Consider the following 20,133-nt stretch of genomic DNA (forward strand, 5'->3'; position numbering starts at 1 on the left):
TTAAAGAATAAGAAGACTCCAGTAAGCAAGGCCTGCAGTGGCAGAGGGGGTTCTCAGGAAGGCCGAGACTGGGAGAGAAGCCTGGGATGCCCCTCCCGACCCTAACCCCAGCAAGGAGCTCTGAAGTAGAGGCAGAGCAGAGAGTTGGTGCCCTGCCTTGAGACTTAAGTCACCTCAGCTCTCAGGTCTTCACACTCCTCAGACACAAAGTGGAGGCGGTGATACTGACCTGCTCTTCTCACAGGCGTGTTAAATGGATCACATGGAAGCAGGGATATGGGGTCATTTTGGAAACTAAATCATTCCCCAAGTATGAGGGGGTTACTATTAGTGTTCTCTTCCCCAAAGCCCTGTTTCTGTTAGGAGTGCTTCCTTTTGTAACTTTATTTTTTTTTATTGAAGTACAGTTGATTTACAGTGTAGTGCCAATCTCTGCTGCACAGCAGAGTGACTCAGTTATACACATATGGGCATTCTTTTTTTATATAATCTTTCCCATTATGGTTTACCCCAGGATATTGAATAGAGTTCCCTGTGCTCTACAGTAGGACCTTGTTGTTTATCCAACCCTATTGACATATATAATAATTGGCACCTGCTAGTCCCGAACTCCCAGTCCTTCCCTCCCCCGCCCCCTCCCCTTGGCAACCACAAGTGTGATCTCTATGTGTGTGAGTCTGTTTCTGTTTTGTAGACGGCCTCATGTGTGCCATATTTTAGATTCCACACGTAAGTGACATCATACGGATAGGCTGCCTCGCATGGCACTGGCCTCAGATGCCACTGTTGTCTCCCAGGCATCTCCGCTCTTCCCTTGGGATACACTGGGAGTCTGTTGGCCAAGTCACAGTCTGAATCTCTTTTGACCCTGAAGATCCTCATAAAGCTATGAGAGAATTCTCTTTGGTTGGCCCTAGAATTGTTTCTCTCAAAGAATTTAGATGACAAGTCTATGCCCTCCCTTATTTCATTGATCCATATGGTCGGGCCTCAGTTTGTCAGTCTGGCCTCTTGTGGATGCGCCCCACCTTCCTTAGTCATCCTCAGACTGAGACACTCTGCCTTGCGTGAAGAGTAACCACCAGCTTGCCCATTGGATGGAGAGAGAGACCCCTGGTATAGTCTGTCTGCAGAAATGGGCATAGGAGAAGACAGAGACAGGGCACTAACTTCTCTCCTTCCTAGCTGTGTGGTCCTGGGCAAGTCACTTCACTTCTCTGGGCCTCAGTTCCCTCATCTCTAAACTAAAGATGATGATACTTCCTTCAAAAGCTGTTTTAAGGGTCAAATGAGCTGACGATGCTGGGAGTTCTGGGTGTATCAGGCCGCTCTCTGCCACATTCACCACCGCCACCTGGTGCATCCCAGTCGTCTCTTGCCTGGACTATTACAGTAGCCTCCTTTTCAACTGCTCCCTTGCTTCTGTCCTTGCCCCCTTAACGACTGTTATCAACGCAGACTCAGAGTGTAAGTTGGTTCGTGTCACTCCTCTGCTCAAAACCAACCTTCAGAAAAGCCAGTGGTTTGTCAGTGGCTTACAAGGTCCTCTGTGATGTGCCCTGCCACTCGTCCCACCCCACCACATACGTACATACTCTCAGATGTTATTTCCTGCCACGGTCTCTTCATTCACTCTGCTCCAGCACACTGGCCTCCATGCTAACCCTTAAACATGCCAGTCAGTCTAATGCTCAAGGTCTCTGCTCAAATGTCATCTCAGAGATGCTCTCCTGACCACTGTATAAATTAGCAACTTCCTGCCTCCTGCCCTCATGGAGTGTATGTTCTAATTGAGTAGGCTAACAGACAAACATGTAAATATATATGAGTATATATGTGTGTGTATTTATAATATCATTATATAAGTGTGTGTGTGTGTGTGTGTGTGTGTGTGTGTGAGAGAGAGAGAGAGAGAGAGAGAGAGAGAGAGAGAGAGAGAGAGAGAGAGAGAGAGAGAGAGAGAGATTCCTAGCTCCCCTGGGTAGAGGAATTAGCTAAGATGGTCCCAGAAGCTAAGATGGACATATTCATGTGTAGTATCTGCTCCCTGCTCTCCATCATCTGTGCAGTTGGTTTCTGTTTCAGCATCGCAGTGGACTTTCAGGGCAGGGAGAAGTGGCTGGCTTACACAGCCCTCTCCAACTCCCTGTCTACCACCCCTCTAAAAAGCCTTTGGAATTTCTATGGCGCTAATCACCCTGCTTGCTCCAGCACACTTCACTCCGGTCTAGTCAGTGCCCAGCTACAAGCTTGAGAGGTAATATGTTCCAATCTCTTCCCCAGGGAGCAGGAGGGGTTCCAAGCCAAGTGTGCTTCGACTTTTAGACCTGGGACCTGGAATGAAGGAATATGAGAGAAGATCTTTAGCCTTTGCAAGACATGGTTGAAGAGTAGGGCCTTTCTACTTTCACTGGTGTTTCACCTCTGACAGTTAGCTGTTGACTGGGCATCTCCTGGGTGGTGAGGATACCGACACGAGCAAGGCAGGGTCCCTGCCTCAAGACAGACCTAGTCTGGCGGGGAGACAGAAAAATATACATGGAACTATTACATAGGATCATTCATTGATTTAGCAAACGTGTTTGAACATCTGCTGTGGCAGAGCAGGCACTCTTTTATGTGCTGTGAAAGGAAAACACTCTCCTCCTGCCTGTCTCCCCACGTTCAGCACTCTGTTCAGCCCTGCTTCACTTCCCCTGCAGACGTTTGGGTCTCCACACACCAGGCAATTCTGCGATACCAGCTGGGCCTCCTGCGGTTTTACTCAGTTCTGACACTAGCTCCCTGGAGGAAGCATCAGATCCCACAGGATAAGGGCTCAGTCCTACAAGACTGACCCACACACACACATACTTCAACTGCCGGTTCAAAGTCCACATTGTTACCTGTGCTTCTGACTGACTGGCTCTAAATTAGAGGTTCCTGTGATCCCTTCCACGGGTTTGATTAACCTGCTAGAGCATCTCACAGAGCTCAGGAAAACTGTTTACTTGCTAGATTACCAGTTTTTTATTAAAAGGATGCAATTCAGGAACAGCCCAATGGAAGAGATGCATAGGGGAAGGTATGGGGGAAGGGGTATGGAGCTTCCGTGCCTTTCCTGGGTACACTGCTTTCCCAGTACCTCCACACGTTCACCAACCCAGAAGCTCTCTGAAGCCCTGTCCTTTGGGCTTTTATGGCGACTTCATTATATCGGCAAGTTTGCTTATGTCGTTGGCCATTGGTGATTGAACTCAATCTCTAGCCCCTCTCCCTTCCCCAGAGGTTGGGGGGTGGGGCTGAACGTTCCCACCCTCTAGTCACCTGGTTGGTCCCTCTGGCAACCGGCCCCCATCCTTAGGGGCTTTCCAAAAGTCACCACATTAACATACCCAGGTGTGGCTAAAAGGGACTTGCTATGATTAGCAAAAGACACCTTTATTTTTTGGACCACTTAGGAAATTCCTAGAGTTTTAGGAGTTCTGTGCCAGAAAAGGGGATGAAGACAAATACTTATGTTTCTTCTTATTAATCAGAGTATCACAAGGACATAGGGAATAGGAGAAGACAGATAAACATAAATGCATGGAATTACTGTAGGTTGTGATATGTGCTGGGGGTGGAGGGAACTAGAGTAACTGGGTTGAGAGTGATTATGTGGGGACTGAGTACTTTTATTAGGATATCAGGGAAGGCCTCGCAGAGGAATCAATATTTGAGATGAAACCCAAATGTTGAGAAGGAATCAGGTGTGCAAAGATGTGGGCAAAAGACAATTTTAGACAGAGGAAATTGTGTGTCTGGGTCAAAGAATAAAAGCATGGCTTATTCAGGAGGCAGAAGGAAAGCCAGAGTGTCTGGAGCTTGGTGAGTAAAGGACGGGGGCAAGGGGGAGAGGAGATAGAAAGGGTCAGATGATGGGATACCTTCTAGACCATGGTAAGGGGTTCGACTTTATTTCAGGTACGCATTTCGAGGCCATTGCATTTATTGACATGATCCAATTACTTTTTAAAGGTTGTTTTGACTGCTTTACGGAGAAAAGATTATTAGAGTGATGTGATGGGGGAAAGTGTGTAGAGATTGAGCTGTAACCAAGAGATCCATGAAATGCTTTGGGAGACCAATTATTTCAGGATTAGCCCGGAAAAGTTTCATAAAGGAGCTGATCCTTGAAGCCAACCCTTGCTTAGCTAAGTCAGAGTTTGCCAGAAAAAGAAAAATTGAAGGGAGAGAAGGGGGCACATTCCAGGCAGAGGGGATGAAGCATGCCAGAGATCTGTGCAGGTGACGATCATACAGAGAGCTCAGATCCCACAGGGGAAGTGGGAGGGGCCGTTTTTGAGCCAAGATTGAGATAAAAGCTCTAGGCGGACCATTAAATTAACATTGAGATTCCTGGCAGCCAAGGCAAAACTGTTCTGCCTCCAAGTGTTTGGCTGACTTTGCTACAGCCTTGGAAGAGGCACTGGGTATTACTATCCATCACTTTTTTTCCCTTCCTGGGCCCCAAGGACTTGGCTATAATCTAACCCAGCTCCCGAGGTCTCTCTAGAAATGGTCCCCAGAGCCAGAGCAAAAGCAGCCTCACCTGCCAGCTCCTCCACGCCCGCCCCCAATCCAGGTAATCCCCTTACTTCATTGCTACCCCTGATTCAGGTCCAGGCAGAATCACAACCTCAGTTTAAAATTCCTTCTAACCATTTCCAGAATCAGACCTACCCTTAAGATTTGAGTGAAGAGGGTCTCAGGCCTTTGGTCCCTTTGTTGAAAACCATTCCCTCCCCCAGTTGCCTCTGGTTCCTCTGCTCTGGCACTGCTGAGCCTCAGTGGTCACACAGGGCCACTGGGACAGGCCAAGGAGAGTGCTGGGGAGTTACAGACCAGTCCCCGCCCGTTATGCAGGTGTCCTCCTGTCCTGCAGGGTCGGACCGCCGGGATGCCTCTCGACAGAGTGGCCGGGACCCCTCCTCGTGGACAGTCGAGGACGTGATGCAGTTTGTCCGGGAAGCTGATCCTCAGCTTGGACCCCATGCTGACCTCTTTCGCAAACACGTAGGTGCCCCTGCCTGACCTCTCCTGTGTCCGTTGGGAGTCTTGCTTCTGCAACTTATAGACTCTTAAAGGGGCACGAGCTATATACTTGTTCTAGGTCCCTTGAAACTGAGCACAGGTGACACCATACAAACTTAGAGACAGAATCTTGGGTCCCAAACAGCCCTCCCTGGGCACTGAATTCAGCTCACTCCGTTAGTGTAGGATCTGATTCAGCCACACTCCTACTGGGTCCCAGGGACAGGACTCTCCTCTCCTAGGAGCACTTGCTCTCCTAGCTACCTGCTGTGGCCTAAGGCCAAGTTAAAGAGTCTCTTGCCAAGTGGCCCCCAACTCTCCTACCTCATCAGAACCCCATCCTCTACTTTCTCCGCTCTGAGCCTCCCCCATCTCTTCAAGTGGCCATTTGACCCTGTGGTCAGGCACTGCTGCTGACCCCCCTGCAGTGACCATACTCCTCATCTGGGGCTCAAACCCACTTCCCTGTAGCCCCTACCGCCTGGTGCTGTCCTGTGCTTTGGGCACTCAGAACAGCACTGCTACCTCTCACTGGTCACTTACTCCTTCGTGCCAGGTGGGTTTGGAGGGTGCTCTTAGATCAGGCCTGAAGGTCTCACAGCTGCTCAGCAAGCGCCTGCTTTGTGCCTGGCCCACACGGAGGGGTCCCTGCTGCTCAGGAAGGAAGGTGACTCACCGGATAGCCCTTGAGGGTCAATACAAAAATAGTCCGTGATGAGTGACAAGTACACTGACTGGGGAGGCCGCCTGGGAGGAGACGGAATTGAGCTGACCTCAGAGGTTTGGGAGCCGGGGAGACTGCCTCTCGGGCAGCAGAGAAAAGGAGAGTCCTGTAAACGTGTGTGCAGAGCTTAACCCGGGGGGGTCAGTAGTAGATGTTCGGGAGGCGTGGCTGGAGACAGAAGCTGGGGAGAACAGGTAGGCTGTAGCATCGCAGCAGGTTCACTGCCACGTGGCTGGCATCTCCCTGGGTGGCCTTTAATCAGAACCTGGGGTGGTCAGACCACCCAGGCCTCTGATGGCGCCTCCCTCCATCCCCCCAGGAGATCGATGGCAAGGCCCTGCTTCTGCTGCGCAGTGACATGATGATGAAGTACATGGGTCTGAAGCTGGGGCCTGCACTCAAGCTCTCCTACCACATTGACCGGCTGAAGCAGGGCAAGTTCTGAACAGGGAGACGCAGCCTAGACAACCGAGGGATCGAGCAGAGGGGCCATTCTTCTCCCAGGAAGGAGGGCCGTCAGCCCCCTCCCGGGCACCTCAGTGGGGTCCGAGGCTGCCTCAGGGCTCCAGGAGGCTGTGTGGAGCCGCCAGCACTGCCCCGCCCGCCGTGGTACGTCCTTCCATGAAGGGCCGAGGCGGGCATGGGGCCCGGGGTTGCCGCTGCTCTTCCCCTCAGCCCCGCCTCGGCTCTGAGCTCTCCTGTATTTATTGCTCAGGCCTGGCCGGCCTCTCCCGAGGAATTTAGACTGAACGCCTTCCAAGTGGTGGAGGAAGGGCCTGACCCCTGAGGCCTCGGAAGACGGGGCCCTGAAGTGACACTCGTGCCCGGTCTCCTCACCACCCGCTGGGCCTGGTGTGGCTCCCCATTACCCCACGGCTCCTGCCTTCTTCTCACGAGATCCGCGGACTCCAAACTCATGGTGCAGACCTCTACCTTTTTTAAGAAAAGATTTTTTCTTATTGTTAATTTATTGTTTCTGGCACTTGGGCAAGCCCTCCAGTTCATAGCCCTCTTGCTCCAGACACTGGGTTTCAGGAGGAGGGAGACTGCCCTGCCCCGGCCCCAGACAGGCCCTCTCCAGAGCGCTGTGGCCCCTTTCCAGAGGACGTTACCTAGGGTCCCTGTCCCCTTGCCTCTCTTACTCCGCTGGGCCCTCTGCAGCCTCGGCCTCATCTGTGGGAATGGGAGTCCCTGCCCTGCACTGTCCCCACCGCAGCTCCCTTGCCCTGGCCAGAATTTCTGCTGAAGAAGGTTGGGCCCAATGATTTTAAGCCAAGAAGGCCCTAAGATGGATGGGAGAAAGGGGTCTCTAGGCTGGAGTCTGGTTGTACCCACTCCACTGTCCACATGCTTCCTTTGTAAGCAAGTCAGCAGCACAGCTGCCCCTGCTGCCATCTGGACTTATTTTATGTCAATTTGTTTATAAATAAAAAACAATATAGATGCCAGTGTCTTTGTAATCAGTCAACAGATAATCAGTATTCCCCCGAAGGGCAGGTCACTCCCCTTGTCTTGGTCTTTGCTCCTCGTTTTTATCTATGAGGAAACTTGGACAAAATGCTCCCTGAGTTCTCGTGACTCCAGCAATCCCTAGAGAACAGGCTGTCTGCCACGTGCCCACTGGGGCCCCAGCATGGCGTAGCCACTGGGGAGACGGTGTGAGATCCGTTCTCTGCCCTCAAAGGGCTTTGTGCTCTGGTGCAGCCAGACAGCAGTGTGGAGGAAGCAGCCACAGGAAGCCTGAGCAGGAAGGACAATATTAGGGTCAACAGCTCCAAGGAGCCTCAGTGGCAGGGGTGAGGAGAGATGCAGGCTAGCCTGCAGGGCACCTCGTGCGCCGTCCAGGGGCCGGTACTCCAGTCCAGGACCTCACCTCCCTGTCTATAAAGGGCCCCAGGAGCAGAAGGTGCGGGGCAGCAGCACGGTGCAGTGTAACCTGCTAACGACTAACACGTCGCTGTGCGCCCCACCGGCTGCGCCATCGGGATTAGAAGGATCTCATAGAACCTTCACAACAGACCCGCTTTATAGACGAGGAAACTTAAGCTCTGATCGAACAGACAGGAACTGCCAAAGTAGGCATTTAAAGCTCAGGAATCTGACTCCAAGGCCAGGGCCGAGATTCCAGCCAGTGCAGCTATTTTTTGTGATGCTTTAGGTGGGTCATTTCCCTCCTCTGGGCCCGTCTGGCTATGAGGGGGTTAGACGAGGAGACCTCTAAGGATCCTACCAGCCCTCATCAGCGACTAGTTCCAACGTGGTGTTTTCCACTTGGCCACTGTGAGGTTCATTATTATAATCGTGGGCCCCGTGAAGCAGTCAGGGTCGGGGCTGCCGAACTAGAAGAAGCCCATTCTCCACAGACTCCTGGACCTGTGTCCCGTAGGCTGTGCTGTTCATTCAGGGTACTCCCAAAGGGCCTCACTGGACCCGGCGACGAACTTCTGGATGTGAAGGTAACACCAGTGTATGCAGGCAGGCCAGATGTGCTGCCAGGCCGGGCTCGTGGAGCAAAAGGGCTCCCACCCCACCCTGTCCCTCGTCAGCAGGCACATTCACCTTTCCAGGGAACACTCGTTAAGGGCTTCTTGGTGCTAAGTTGTTTGTGTACGTTAGCTCACTTAAACCTCACAGCTCTCAGAGATAACCACCACGTTCCCCCACTTTAAAGATGAGGAAACTAAAGCTTAGAGAGGTGAAGTTATAATACTTGCCCCAAACTCCATAGCTAGTAAGGGGTGCAAGACAGCATACTGCCTGTCACACCCACCAGGCAGCCTTTGTCTTGGGTCCTGCTAACCATGCAGACTCGACTCCCACAGGCTACACTGGGGGTGGTGCTCACGTTGCAGACAGACCGGACACCCTGCCAGCACAAAGCAGGCCTTTCCGGTGGAGCAGTCCTTGCAGAGCCCACAGTCATCCATGACCGTTCTTTTTTTTTTTTTTTTTTTTGAGGTACGCGGGCCTCTCACTCTTGTGGCCTCTCCCGTTGCGGAGCACAGGCTCCGGACGTGCAGGCTCAGCGGCCATGGCTCACAGGCCCAGCTGCTCTGCGGCATGCGGGATCCTCCTGGACCGGGGCACGAACCCGTGTCCCCTGCATCAGCAGGCGGACCCTCAACCACAGCGCCACCAGGGAAGCCCCCACGACCATTCTTTGTTGCCCAGGTGACAGCTCAGGTGCAAGGGGATAAGACATATTAGGGAGAAGTGGGGTTCACCTTGGTTTAGAAGCATCGTGCTACAGGGCAGCCAGTAACTCCCTGGTGCCATAGGCACAGTTTCCAGGTCCCTGTCAGGGACGTGCCTACTGGGTCCCTGTGCTCAGGAAGCCCTGCAGGAAGGGCGATTTACAGTCTATGCACAGCACTCCTAGACCAGGTGATTTACAATTTGGGGTCATTTTTATCATAAGCACTGTTGCCTTGAAATGGTTGACATTCCATTTTTATCTGGTTTCCAAGGGAACAGAACTAGAAGGGTAACCAGATGTCAAATTCTGCAGAAGGGGAAAGGATTTGTTACGGTTTCACTCATGCTGCCCTAACCTCTGGGGTCAGAATTGAACGTCATTTAAGAGAACAAAAAAAAAACACCTCGACTTCACTGTTTCACAAAGCCAAGCCTTCTAATAGTGACCAAGTCATCCAAAGAAGCTGAAATGGTGTCCGGTGGGTGAGACCACACCACTGATCCCGACAGGGCAGCCACCCACAAAGCGGGAAGGCGTGTGGGGAAGTGGGACTGGGGGACAGAAGCCTCCGGCAGCAGCTTCCTGGGCCCACCCTCATCGCTATGACAAGGAGAGACATTGACTCCGGTGCTGAGGAACATCAGGAAGGAAAAACCCAGGCACTTAGGAGAGGAGAGAAGAGCGCAGGCTCCGCTCAGGGCTGAATCCTTGGGGAACCTCTCTGCCCCGTCCCCACCCGTGGTCCCTCCCCACCTGCCGGCTGTGTGGCCCATGTCCCTGGGCTCCGCTCTGTCTCTGTTTCCCAGGCTGTTAGTCTTAAGTGGAAGTGTCCACAGCACCCTCTCCGGCATCTTTGTGGAAAAACCCAGAGACCCTTCTCTGGGCTATGTCACCGGTGGGCCAAGTGGACACAGTTTCTGCCCTCGTGCCCGATGCCACGACCCCTCCTCAGAAGAGCCACAGGTGACTTGCCCCTTGTCTTACAAATAAAGTTGAAAGCATGGAAAACTGTCTTGCCTAGGAGACTCCAGACACTCCCTCCTGCCCCTGTCGTCCCTCAGCTTTTTTGCAGCCTCCTTACCTTAATGCCCCAAGTCACCCCATCCCATCAGGGAAGCTCCCCAGTTGGAAACCTCCAGGCCAAGCGTGAGAACTGTGTGTGTGTGTGCTTGTCCTCCAACACCAAAGCCACCGAGGATGCTGCCAGGGGCCAGCGGCCAACAGGTCCCAGGGTACAGTTACCAAGCCCGAGATATCTGTGGGCAGCTGGGCTGGTCCTGTCAAAGGATGGGCAGGAATCAACAGGCAGCCGCTGGTGGGCAAGGGGAGGAGTCAAGACTGAGGCTGGAGCGTCCCGGGGCCCGGATGGCGAAGGCGGCGTCCACACCACTCTTCCCCTGAGTTCCAGAGTCTGTTCTCCTGACAGCCTGTCCTCTCCCACGTAACGGCTGAGCTCAGCCCTCGCCCCTGCCCCGTCCCCTGCCCCTCAGCTGGGGTCCCTGGGCGGTTCACGCAGACACCCATGCTTGCTACAGTGTGGAGGATCGCAGCCACAGGCGCCACCAAGTGGACACTCTACAGATAACGTGAGAAGAGCCCTATCCACAGCCTCCCTCTGCCCCTCATCTTTGGGCTCACCTTGCATTCTTTCTTTTTTTTTTTTCCTCATTCTTTTACTTTGTATTATTTTTCACATCTTTATTGGAGTATAATTGCTTTACAATGGTGTGTTAGTTTCTACTGTATAACAAAGTGAATCAGCTATACGTATACATATACCCCCATATCCGCTCCCTCTTACGTCTCCCTTCCACCCTCCCTATCCCACCCTTCTAGTTGGTCACAAACCACCACCGAGCTGATCTCCCTGTGCTGTGCAGCAGTTCCCACCCACCTTTCATTCTTAACTTTAAATTCAAGAGGTTGTCTTCCTCCAGTGCCAAGTAGGGGTTGTCAGTAAGGTCACAGACATCCAGTGAGAGGACTAAAAGGGGCTGCTGTTCCACAACGCCGAACTCGTGTCCGCCATCACCCAGATGTTAGCCTGAGATGCTGTAAATAACCCAGTTTACACTGCGGTGCATTTCAGTATGTGAAATATCATTTTGTAAATGCTTACAATGAAAGACAATTTTTACCCCCGCCAAAAAAGAAGTGGAACTGATGTTCAGCTCACGTAAGGCTGTTAACAGAGCCCAGGGAAATATCTAATACAATCGTTTAAAGAGATTTCCAGTAAGAATGGGGAAAGATTTGGCACTCAAATCAGTTTGGGAAATTTCATGCCAAACAGCTGCCTGATAGCGAGGCCCCTAGAGAAGTATGTTATGTTCACGTGTTTGTTATGTTCTCTGGTACATCCACGTGTATGCTCATCCGTCAGGGCGCCTCTCCCGGCCAGCTGTCTGTCTCTGCATAACTCATCATGACTCGAGTTAACCGTCCAAAACAGCCACAGCCCCCACTTGTTACTGTGAGAGCAGCTCGTGATGGCAGAGTCCAGAGAGGCCTGAAGAAGAGGGGGAAGCCTGGAGAGCTTAGAGCCGTCATTCCGTAACTCTCGGCTGTGGATGCAGAGGCGGGTCAGCCCTGGCTGCTGGGTCCCTCCCCCGAGCCTCACTGCCACCAGCTGGGGCCTCGGGCCTCCTCCTTTCCTCCACACCACAGTCTCCTCTCTCAAGTTCCCCACCCAAGCTTCTGCCTCAGTCCCTCAGGGAAACAAATTCATCGGCATCTTCAGAACGGCTGCTCAGAGAAAGAGGCAGCCTTCTCTCCACGCTGTCAAGCAGCTTCCCCAGTCTGCAGCATCCGCTTCTGGACACCCCCCTCCGCCCCCTCACCCCATCGAGACTTCCAGAAGCAGTGTGGGAAAGTGCTACCTACATCTGCATCATGAAAAACACTTTCAAAGCCCCCACCCACCCAAGAACAGATTTCTGCATTAACAAAGGCTGTGCATCACCCGAGTCCTGGTCCCCGGTCAAACAGCAGGTGACAACCCTGTCCTTCAAAAGACATGGCAGCCCTTGACCTATTTCTCAGGGCTCTTCTGGACAGCAACCTCCACCTCTGGCAAAGAGAAGGGCCTGGTGTCAGGGGAGCCGTGGAACCAGCTTCGTTCTGATCCACTCTGGGAGCAGCTGGGCCCTGTCCGTGCTCAGGGGAGCCTGGGATTGGTGACTGAGGTGGGGACCTGTGTGGGCAGGAGGGCCCGGAGAGACCTGACAGAGGGAGGAAGTATGTCTTCAGTCCCTGGATTCTAGGAGCTGCCCCGAAGAAGCCCCACACGAAGCTGCATGAGATATCCGTTTACACTGGGGTGGGGAGTAGGGGGGACTTTTCCTGGTTCACTGGCCAAGCCTAGAAGCATTGTTGACTCTCCTGAGATCACAGAGGTGGCTGCACAGGCCCCACCCACTTCCTACAGCCCTGGTTCCCCCTCTCTGAGCCAAGCCCCCAAGCACCCTGGGGAGCTGCTGGGCAGGCGGCAGGGGTCTGTGGGAGCGGAGGGCTGGCACCTCCCACTCTCCCCCAGGAACCATCAGGACATGAGGGTCACAGGCCTCCCTATTCCTCCTATTCCCGTTTGCCCTGAATGTCCCCACTCTAGCAGTGGTCCCCAGGCCCTGATTGCCTCAAGGATCCAATCTGAAAAGATGCAGGCCAGTGGTACCTGCCACGCAGACCGGAGGCTGGGTGTATGGGGGCGAGTGGAGGGGCTGGTGTGTGCACATGTGTGCTCAGCTCAGGAGTGAGGACCCCTGGCCTAGCGGGAGGTGGTGGGCGACATACACGAGGGCCCAGCTCTGCCCCTCATTCCGCCCCTCCTCACTTCTGCTCTCTGGACCCAAACCAGAGGATCTGGTCTAGAGGAGCCTCCTCGAGCTGTACGTATATATGCAAAGCCCATTGTTCTGGGGAGGGGCTGTAGCTTTCATCAGTGTGCCCAAAGCAGAAGAACCTCGCTCTAAAACCCTCTGACCCAGCCTGACCCCTTCAGAACATCTGCTGGGCTCACCTCGGCTTCAGAGCAGGCAAGGAGAAGCACAGGGGGGCCGCAACCAGTCCTCAAAGCCCTGGGTTAAGGCTGCTTCTCCAAAGGCCCCTTGAAAAGTTTTCTCTGGTGCCTGGAGGCTGGGCAGGAAACCCTGAAGGCATCTAGGAGGCCCCAGCCTGTGGATTGGTGAGGGAAGACAGGCCCACGGGGGCCAGTGAAAGGATGGGGGGCGTGCCTCAGAGACCTGAGTTCTGGTCCCCTCTGCCCCGCTTCGAGCACATGCCCTCAGTCTTCCCTCCTGTGGGATGGAGCGGCAGGCCCACACGCTCTGTCCTCTGGCTCAGCCCTGTCTGACTCTCCTCTTTCCTGTCCGAGGCTTTGGGCGGGTGGCAGCCCTTTCCTGCCGGCCCTCTGCCCACCCTCGCTCTCTGGTTCCACCCAGCTCCCGCCAATCTGTGAACCTCCCAGGAGCCTTGGCCCCTCCGAGTCCCCTGGGAGGCCCTGGGCCCCGGGAGGAGTGGCCAGCGGTGAGGAATCCCAGAAGCCCCTCCGAGGGAGACCCCTCCAGAGACCTCCAGGAAGAGATCACCGTGACACAGGGGCAGGAGCCCCTCGTGGAGCCCCCAGGCAAGCGGCCCCTGCAGGAGCTCCCCGCAGAAGAGTCCGTGTCTAAGGACTCAAGTACCGAGGCGGCTCCCAGCAGGCATGTTCTCTACGTGGGCCACCTGAACCCCCAGTTCTCAGTGCCCGTGCTCGCCTGCCTGCTGCGAGATGCCCTGGAGCGGCTGGAGCTGCGGGTGGCGCGGGAGCACATCCAGGGGGTGAGGCAGCCACGCAAGGCCTACGCGCTGGTGCAGGTGGCCGCCCACGAGGACGCCCTGGCCTCCCTGCCCTGGCGCCTGCACACGGCCTTGGAAGAGCACCACATCATCAAGGAGCTGGTGGCCCCTGGGAAGGAGCTGGTGCTGGGTGAGGGCCGGGGGCCCTCAAACCGCAGAGAGGTGAGCGAGGCTTTCCCCGAGCCGGGAGGCCCGCCAGCCACCGAGCCGCACTCGCGGGAGGCCTGGGTGCGGATGGCCTGTGCTGGGTGGGGGTGAGGGGTGTCTTGGAGAAACTGGGGACGTATCTGCAAACCTGGGGGCTGCTACTCAAATGACTATGGTCCCAGAGGGACACTGACCCTTAGAGTTTGCCTCCAGCCTGGAAGCACACAAAGGAAGACCCGAGCATCAGACCCTCCCTGGGCCCGTCTGCATCCGGCCTCTGGGCCAGGTCAGCCCAGGCACGAGGACACGCAAGGGTCCTGGCTTTCTCCTTGGCCGACCTCATCCGTTCAGTTGCAAAAACCAACACCTGCTCTGCCGGGCAGTACAGCAGAGAGTAGAGGGTCCACCCTGCCCTCAGGGAGCCCTGTATCTATGAGCCACGAGGGGGCAGACCTGGAGCTGGAGGAGGACCCAGGAGGGTCCTCACTGCTCTCTGGGGACAAATCCCCCGGAGAGTGAAATCCAGGCTGGGGCTTAGGCAATGGGACAGGCACTTGGGGAAGGACATCCCCAGCAGAGGGGTGTGGCGCATACGAGGGGACAGGGTGGGGATGGATGCCTTTGCAGGGTGGCAAGCCGGTTGCTGTCCCTGGAGCTCAGGCTGCCGGGGGACTGAGGAAGAAAACCAGGCCAGAGGGCAGGGGCCAGGCCACCAAGGGCTGTGAGACCAAGGCAGAGGCAGCAAAAGGTTGGCTTCTGTGGGGGTGGGAGGGAACAGTCAACTCACTTTTGAGGTGGTGGTAGTCACTCCGCAGGATGGGTGATCTTGGTTTGTCTTTTCCTTCGGGATGAAGACTCCATGCCATTTAAACTGTTGCAGAGCTAAACAGCTAAACGGGCTTACATTTCCAGACCTGTGGCCTGATGGCATGTTTGTATGATAGCTGGTGGTTTTCTCAAGTCTCCACTAAGTTTGTCTCCACTGGGAGCTGCAGGGCTGGTAGGGATGTGCCTCTCGTCACTACACCCCAGCCCACACTGAGCTCCCAGCCCTGGAAGCCACCTCTGGAGGCTGGAGGGCAGCAGGGAGCTAGGGAAGGGTTTTAAGGGAGGAATGACAGTGTGACTTGCATCTGGGGTCAGCGAAGAGGATGGATAGGACGGGGAGAGCCTGGAGGCAGGGAGTCCGATGGTGAGGCCCAGAGCAGGGAAGCGGCCCTGAGCAGGCTGCTCCCGAAGCCCTTGAACAGAGCAGAAACCGTGAAAGGGACTCAGGAGGGCCGGAGGAAAGTGGAAATTCAGGAGGACTGGTTCAGCAAGGCTTTCAGGGAGATCAGGAAGAGGGTGGCATCTCTGGGAGCCCCTCTCAATTCAGAGACATGCAGCTCTGTCACAGGGAACCTCAGGGTACCGAGGTGTCTCCTGGGATGATCCAACCCTGCGCCTCAGAGGCCGACCTGCAACCCAAGCGGAAAGAGAATGGCTGCAGGTGTCCCAGGTCCCACCTGGGAAGGAGAGGTCTTCCTACCCATGTGCATCCCATAGTTCACCTGGGAAGAGGGCAACCTCAGGGGAGGAGCACTGGCTGGTTCCAGCCCTTGACCCAGCAGGGTTTCCCGCATCGGCCTTGGGATGGTGGGCAGAATTAGCCCCCTCTGCCTGGGAGAAGCATCAGGATGCCCGTGTGGGCTGGGCCCTGGGTGGATGGGGTGGGGGGAGGGGAGGGATTCTGGCCGCCCGTCCCTCCTTTGGCCGCCAAGGTCAGGGCTCCCGGCTCTTGCCTGGGCCCATACGCCCCGCTCTTATCCCCCACCCCAGCAGGAGGAGGACAGCGGCCCGAGCCCCAGCCCCAGCCCCGGCCCCATTCTGGGCTCCAGCCCACGGCTGGTCTGGCTCGCCGGACCCGTTCCTACCCAGGCCCCCACCCCACGGCAGGACTACCCGGGCCGGCCTAGTGGCACGCGCTCAGACAGCGCCATCGTGCACCAGGAGATCCTGGGCCAGGAGCGTCTCTTCCAGGGCGCCTTCCTGGGCAGCGAGACACGCAACGTGGAGTTCAAGAGGGGCGGCGGCGAGTACCTGAGCCAGGCCTTCAAGCACCACCTGCGTCGCTACCTGTGCGCCTTCCTCAATAGCGAGGGCGGCAGCCTGCTGGTGGGCGTGGAGGACAGTGGCCTGGTGCAGGGCATCCGCTGCAGCCACCGCGACGAGGACCGCGTGCGCCTGCTGGTGGACTCCATCCTGCAGGGCTTCAAGCCCCAGGTCTTCCCCGACGCCTACAAGCTCACCTTCATCCCCGTGGTCAGCACCTCTGCCACCGGCACCCCCCTCAAGGTGAGCCCTGCCCCCAGCGTCCCCAGGCTGCCCCGGAGCCAGAAAGGCGGGATTGGGGCTGCACACTGTCCGGTGCAGCACCCACAGAGCTGCCGCTGCCCTTCCCCAGGTGATCCGCCTGAGCGTGCATGCCCCCAAGGCCCAGGCCCAGCCGCAGCTCTACGAGACGGACCAGGGGGAGGTGTTCCTGCGGCGGGACGGGAGCACCCAGGGCCCCCTGTCCGTACGTGCCATCCAGGAGTGGGGCAGGCAGGTAAGTGGCCCATGCCAGGAAGGCAGGGTGGGGGCCACGCTGGCCCTGGGCCCCTCAGCCACCCACTGGGTAGGCTCGCAGCTGTTGGGTTTCCTCTGGTGCTCCCCAGGGGCTGGACTGCAACAACCCCGCTACCTCCAGTATTCCGCTGAGGTGTAGCTGGGGCCGCTGGGAGAGTGGAATGTTGAAGTTCTAAGACAAACCAGAGGGCTGTGTACTGCATTTGGGCGGAGGCCCTTAAGACAGGGAGGCAGTGAGTGCTGGACACAGCACTTGGACACAGTCCCAAGGAAAAGCCCTTTCAAGAGAGAAACATAGGTGACAGAAAAACAGAAGAGGGCAAGGGGCTGACAGAGAGGGAGAAGGACATGGCGGGGGGCTGCCAGCCTGAGCCTGCCCCGGTACTTGTGCAGGCTGCAGAGGACGGGTCACCCCAGGGTCTGGGATGCTGGCAGGACTCTCCCCGAGACCTCAGGGCTGACTTGGTCAGGGGACCTGGCTCCTCCACCTACCAGGGCCAGTACGGTGCCCAGAGACCTTGAGCAGGCCCCCCAAGCTCTCTGGGCCTTCCCTTCCTCCATCAGTTCAGCCCCGGTTCTGAGATGATGTCAGCTTAGGCACGCTTCTCCGATGTCTCCTCAGAAGTGGACGGCTGAGCTGAGCAAGCTGGAGGAGAGGCTGCGGGTGCTGACAGCAGAGAAGGAGCAGCTCCAGCAGCAGCTGCAGCGGTACAAGCCCATCTCCTGCACCTGCTGCGTCCTGTGAGGGCCCCAGCGCTCTACCTGGAACACGCAGGGCCGTCCTACTGACCCTACGTCCCCCCAATAAAACCAGTCTGGGCTGCTCAGAGGTGGATGGGAGCTCTGCACTTGCTGGCTCCTTCTACAACCGTCTGCTCACATGGGCTGGTCGCCACGTGGTGTCAGTCCTGAGCAGACCCTGATCTGTGTAGCTGAGAAATTGCGCTTAGCACAATCCCCAAGGGAACTTACTTTCAGAAAGAACGTGTAAAAACTTGGCCAGCGCTCTCCTTGGGCTGAGCTGTAAGGGACCGTCCCTCTGGGTCTCTGACTCCCGTTGGCTAGGCAGGTCCAGAAAGGGACTTGTCATCTTGGGAAAGCCCCTCTGCAGATGGCAAAGTACATTGGTAACTGCGGTTACAGGGTGGACAGGCCACCCCGCAGACCCACCTCTGGCTTGCTGGGATTTGGGACTGTCAAAGCTCTGTAATAAATTACATGCCCCCAGGCAAGAATGGTTCTTTCTAGAACACTTGGCTGGTTGGATGCAGCTGGGTAGAGTCCCATGCCCAGCCCATTTCTGTCCAGGGGGCCCTGAGTTCCTCCCCCTACAAAGCTGTAGGGTAAGGAGCCCGGATGGTTGAGTTCCAGTCCATCACTGCCTTGAAGACGGGTACCTTAGGGTAAATCACAATACCTCTGCTTCAGTTTCTTCATCTACAGGACAATACGGGACAGCTGGCGCCCTGCTTCTCTCCAGCACACACCAACACCTGCACAGGAAGGGTCTGACTTCCATTCCATGCACCCTCCAGCCAGTGGAGAGGACTCCTGCTCTGGCCATTTCCCCTGTCATCTCCACCAGTGGAGCCAGAGGCTCTATAAAGCCAACATCTGCACCCGGGCAAGAATGGTTCTTTCTAGAACATGCCTGGGCTCAAAGACCTCCAAGAGCTCCCCATCTCATCAAGAGCAAAGCCCAAACAATAGTCTACACAACCCCCCCTGACCTGGCTCACCTGACCTCAAGGCCTCCTGCCTCTTGCTACTGTATTCCAGCTACACTGACCAACTTGTTTCATGAGCACACGGGCCTCAGGGCCTTTGCACTAGCTGCTTCCACTGCCTGGAATGCTCCACCCTCAAGTGGAGAGGAAAGGAACTTCCCTACCCATTCTATTGCAAATTACTCCCCGCTTCCCTGCTTCCATCTTTTTTTTCTGCAGAGCACCTGTCAGTCACACTGTAGCTTTTATTTGTTGTTTCCTCCTCACTAGAATACATGCTCATGGGGACAGGGATTTTGGTCTGTTTTGTCCACTGCTTTAAGTTTAGAAACTAAAACATAGCTGGCATGTGGTAGATGCCCAGTAAATATTTGCTGATGAAAGAATCAAGGATATTCCTAAATCTGGGGCCTGAGGCACTAGAAAACCATGAAACTTTGTCGAAGAGGATACTTCACAGGACTGGGGGTCCATGGAACACACTTCAGTGATCCCCTCTCCCTCCCCCAGCCTAGAGGTCCTTGGCCACATCCACAGAGTGGACAACAGAGGACCCCTCGTGGGCCAATCACAACTGCTCTGAAACTTGGTTTTCCCACTTACCAAACACACTGGTTATAGGGACCTAAGGTGGTAATGGATGCCCATCTCATGATGGATTACCAACCCACTGAACTGCTCGGGGTCACTGACCTTAGGGCCTGAGCCAGCTTCTCAGAGGCCACTTAAGAACTGCACAGAGGGGCTTCCCTGGTGGCACAGTGGTTAAGAATCCACCTGCCAGTGAAGGAGACACGGGTTCGAGCCCTGGTCCAGGAAGATCCCACGTGCCGCGGAGCAACTAAGCCCGTGCACCACAACTACTGAGCCTGTGCTCTAGAGCCCGCAAGCCAGAACTACTGAGCCCACGTGCCACAACTACTGAAGCCTGCGCGCCTAGAGCCCATGCTCCGCAACAAGAGAAGCCACAGCAATGAGAAGCCCACACATCGCAACGAAGAGTAGCCCCTGCTCGCCACAACTAGAGAAAAGCCCACACACAGCAACGAAGACCCAACGCAGCCATAAATAAAATAAATAAGTAAAATTCCAAAAAAAAAAAAGAAATGCACAGAGGATGTGCAGCTCGAGGTCAGAGGGGACCCGCTGCTGAGTGCCCCCCTTGTGCCAGGTGCATGGACGCCCAGGCACCGTGGCCCTCGGAGGTGCTCTACGAAGGCAGAACCTGTCCGGATCACCAGGGCTGAAGAGAAGGGTGGGGGGACTTGGCCAGGCTTATTCCCCAAAGAGAAGCCTCCGGGCACTGGGCAGCCAACACCGGGAGTGAAGGCCACCGTCCGTGCAGTCTCGGCTTCAGCCCTCGGCCCTGCTACTGCCCTGTCTCCACAGCCAGGGTGGCAGGCTGGTCGGGCTCTGCAGCCCCTGGAGAGCTATCCTGGGGGGCGAGGGGGGGTCCCTTTTCTAGAAAGGTTATGCAAGCAGCCAGCACCTCACAACCGGTCAGCGGAGGCCCTCTCCAAGCAGGGGCGGGCACAGCTGACCCGGGGAGGCCTTGGCGGCTGCCCACTGTCACAGGGGGCTGCTGTCCCCAACAGGCCTAAGAGCCCTCAGTGTGAGGAATGGCTTGTACAAAAAGCACTGAAGACTGTCTGATGGGCCCACCAGATGGGAGAAGGGGTTACAATTCACCCAGCCAGCCACAGTCAAAGCACCCAAACAAGTATGAAGGCCTCTGTAAGTGAAGACATTGTAATTCAGCCCGGGAGAAACACGGACAGAGGCAGCTAGGTTGCCCTGGGTCCGGAAGCTGTGTTCCCACATAGGCTTCGGGGCCTCAGCCG

At 55.8% G+C, this 20,133-nt stretch overlaps 2 protein-coding genes across 8 annotated transcripts in view; both read left to right on the forward strand.

Moving 5' to 3' along the window:
• SCMH1 (Scm polycomb group protein homolog 1) overlaps positions 1 to 7,221 on the forward strand; it is a 200,826-nt gene extending 193,605 nt beyond the window's left edge. For all 7 annotated transcript variants that reach the window (XM_081226621.1, XM_081226625.1, XM_081226622.1 and 4 more), the window contains 2 exons: positions 4,907 to 5,037; positions 6,099 to 7,221. In XM_081226621.1, coding sequence (XP_081082747.1) covers positions 4,907 to 5,037; positions 6,099 to 6,224 — 257 coding nt within the window. In that variant the 3' untranslated portion in view covers positions 6,225 to 7,221. The remainder of the gene's footprint in view (positions 1 to 4,906; positions 5,038 to 6,098) is intronic.
• Positions 7,222 to 11,400: 4,179 nt separating this feature from the next.
• On the forward strand, positions 11,401 to 17,310 carry SLFNL1 (schlafen like 1; the record flags this gene model as incomplete). The annotated part of the gene is given in 9 exon segments (XM_081214900.1): positions 11,401 to 11,528; positions 11,682 to 11,839; positions 12,033 to 12,212; positions 13,348 to 13,499; positions 13,543 to 13,561; positions 13,564 to 13,973; positions 15,783 to 16,292; positions 16,402 to 16,545; positions 17,188 to 17,310. Coding segments are annotated over 9 exon segments (1,824 nt in total).
• Between the last annotated feature and the right edge of the window lie 2,823 nt (positions 17,311 to 20,133).

Source organism: Mesoplodon bidens (genome assembly GCF_964165515.1).
Source record: "Mesoplodon bidens genome assembly, chromosome: 2".
Lineage (NCBI taxonomy): Eukaryota > Metazoa > Chordata > Mammalia > Artiodactyla > Ziphiidae > Mesoplodon > Mesoplodon bidens.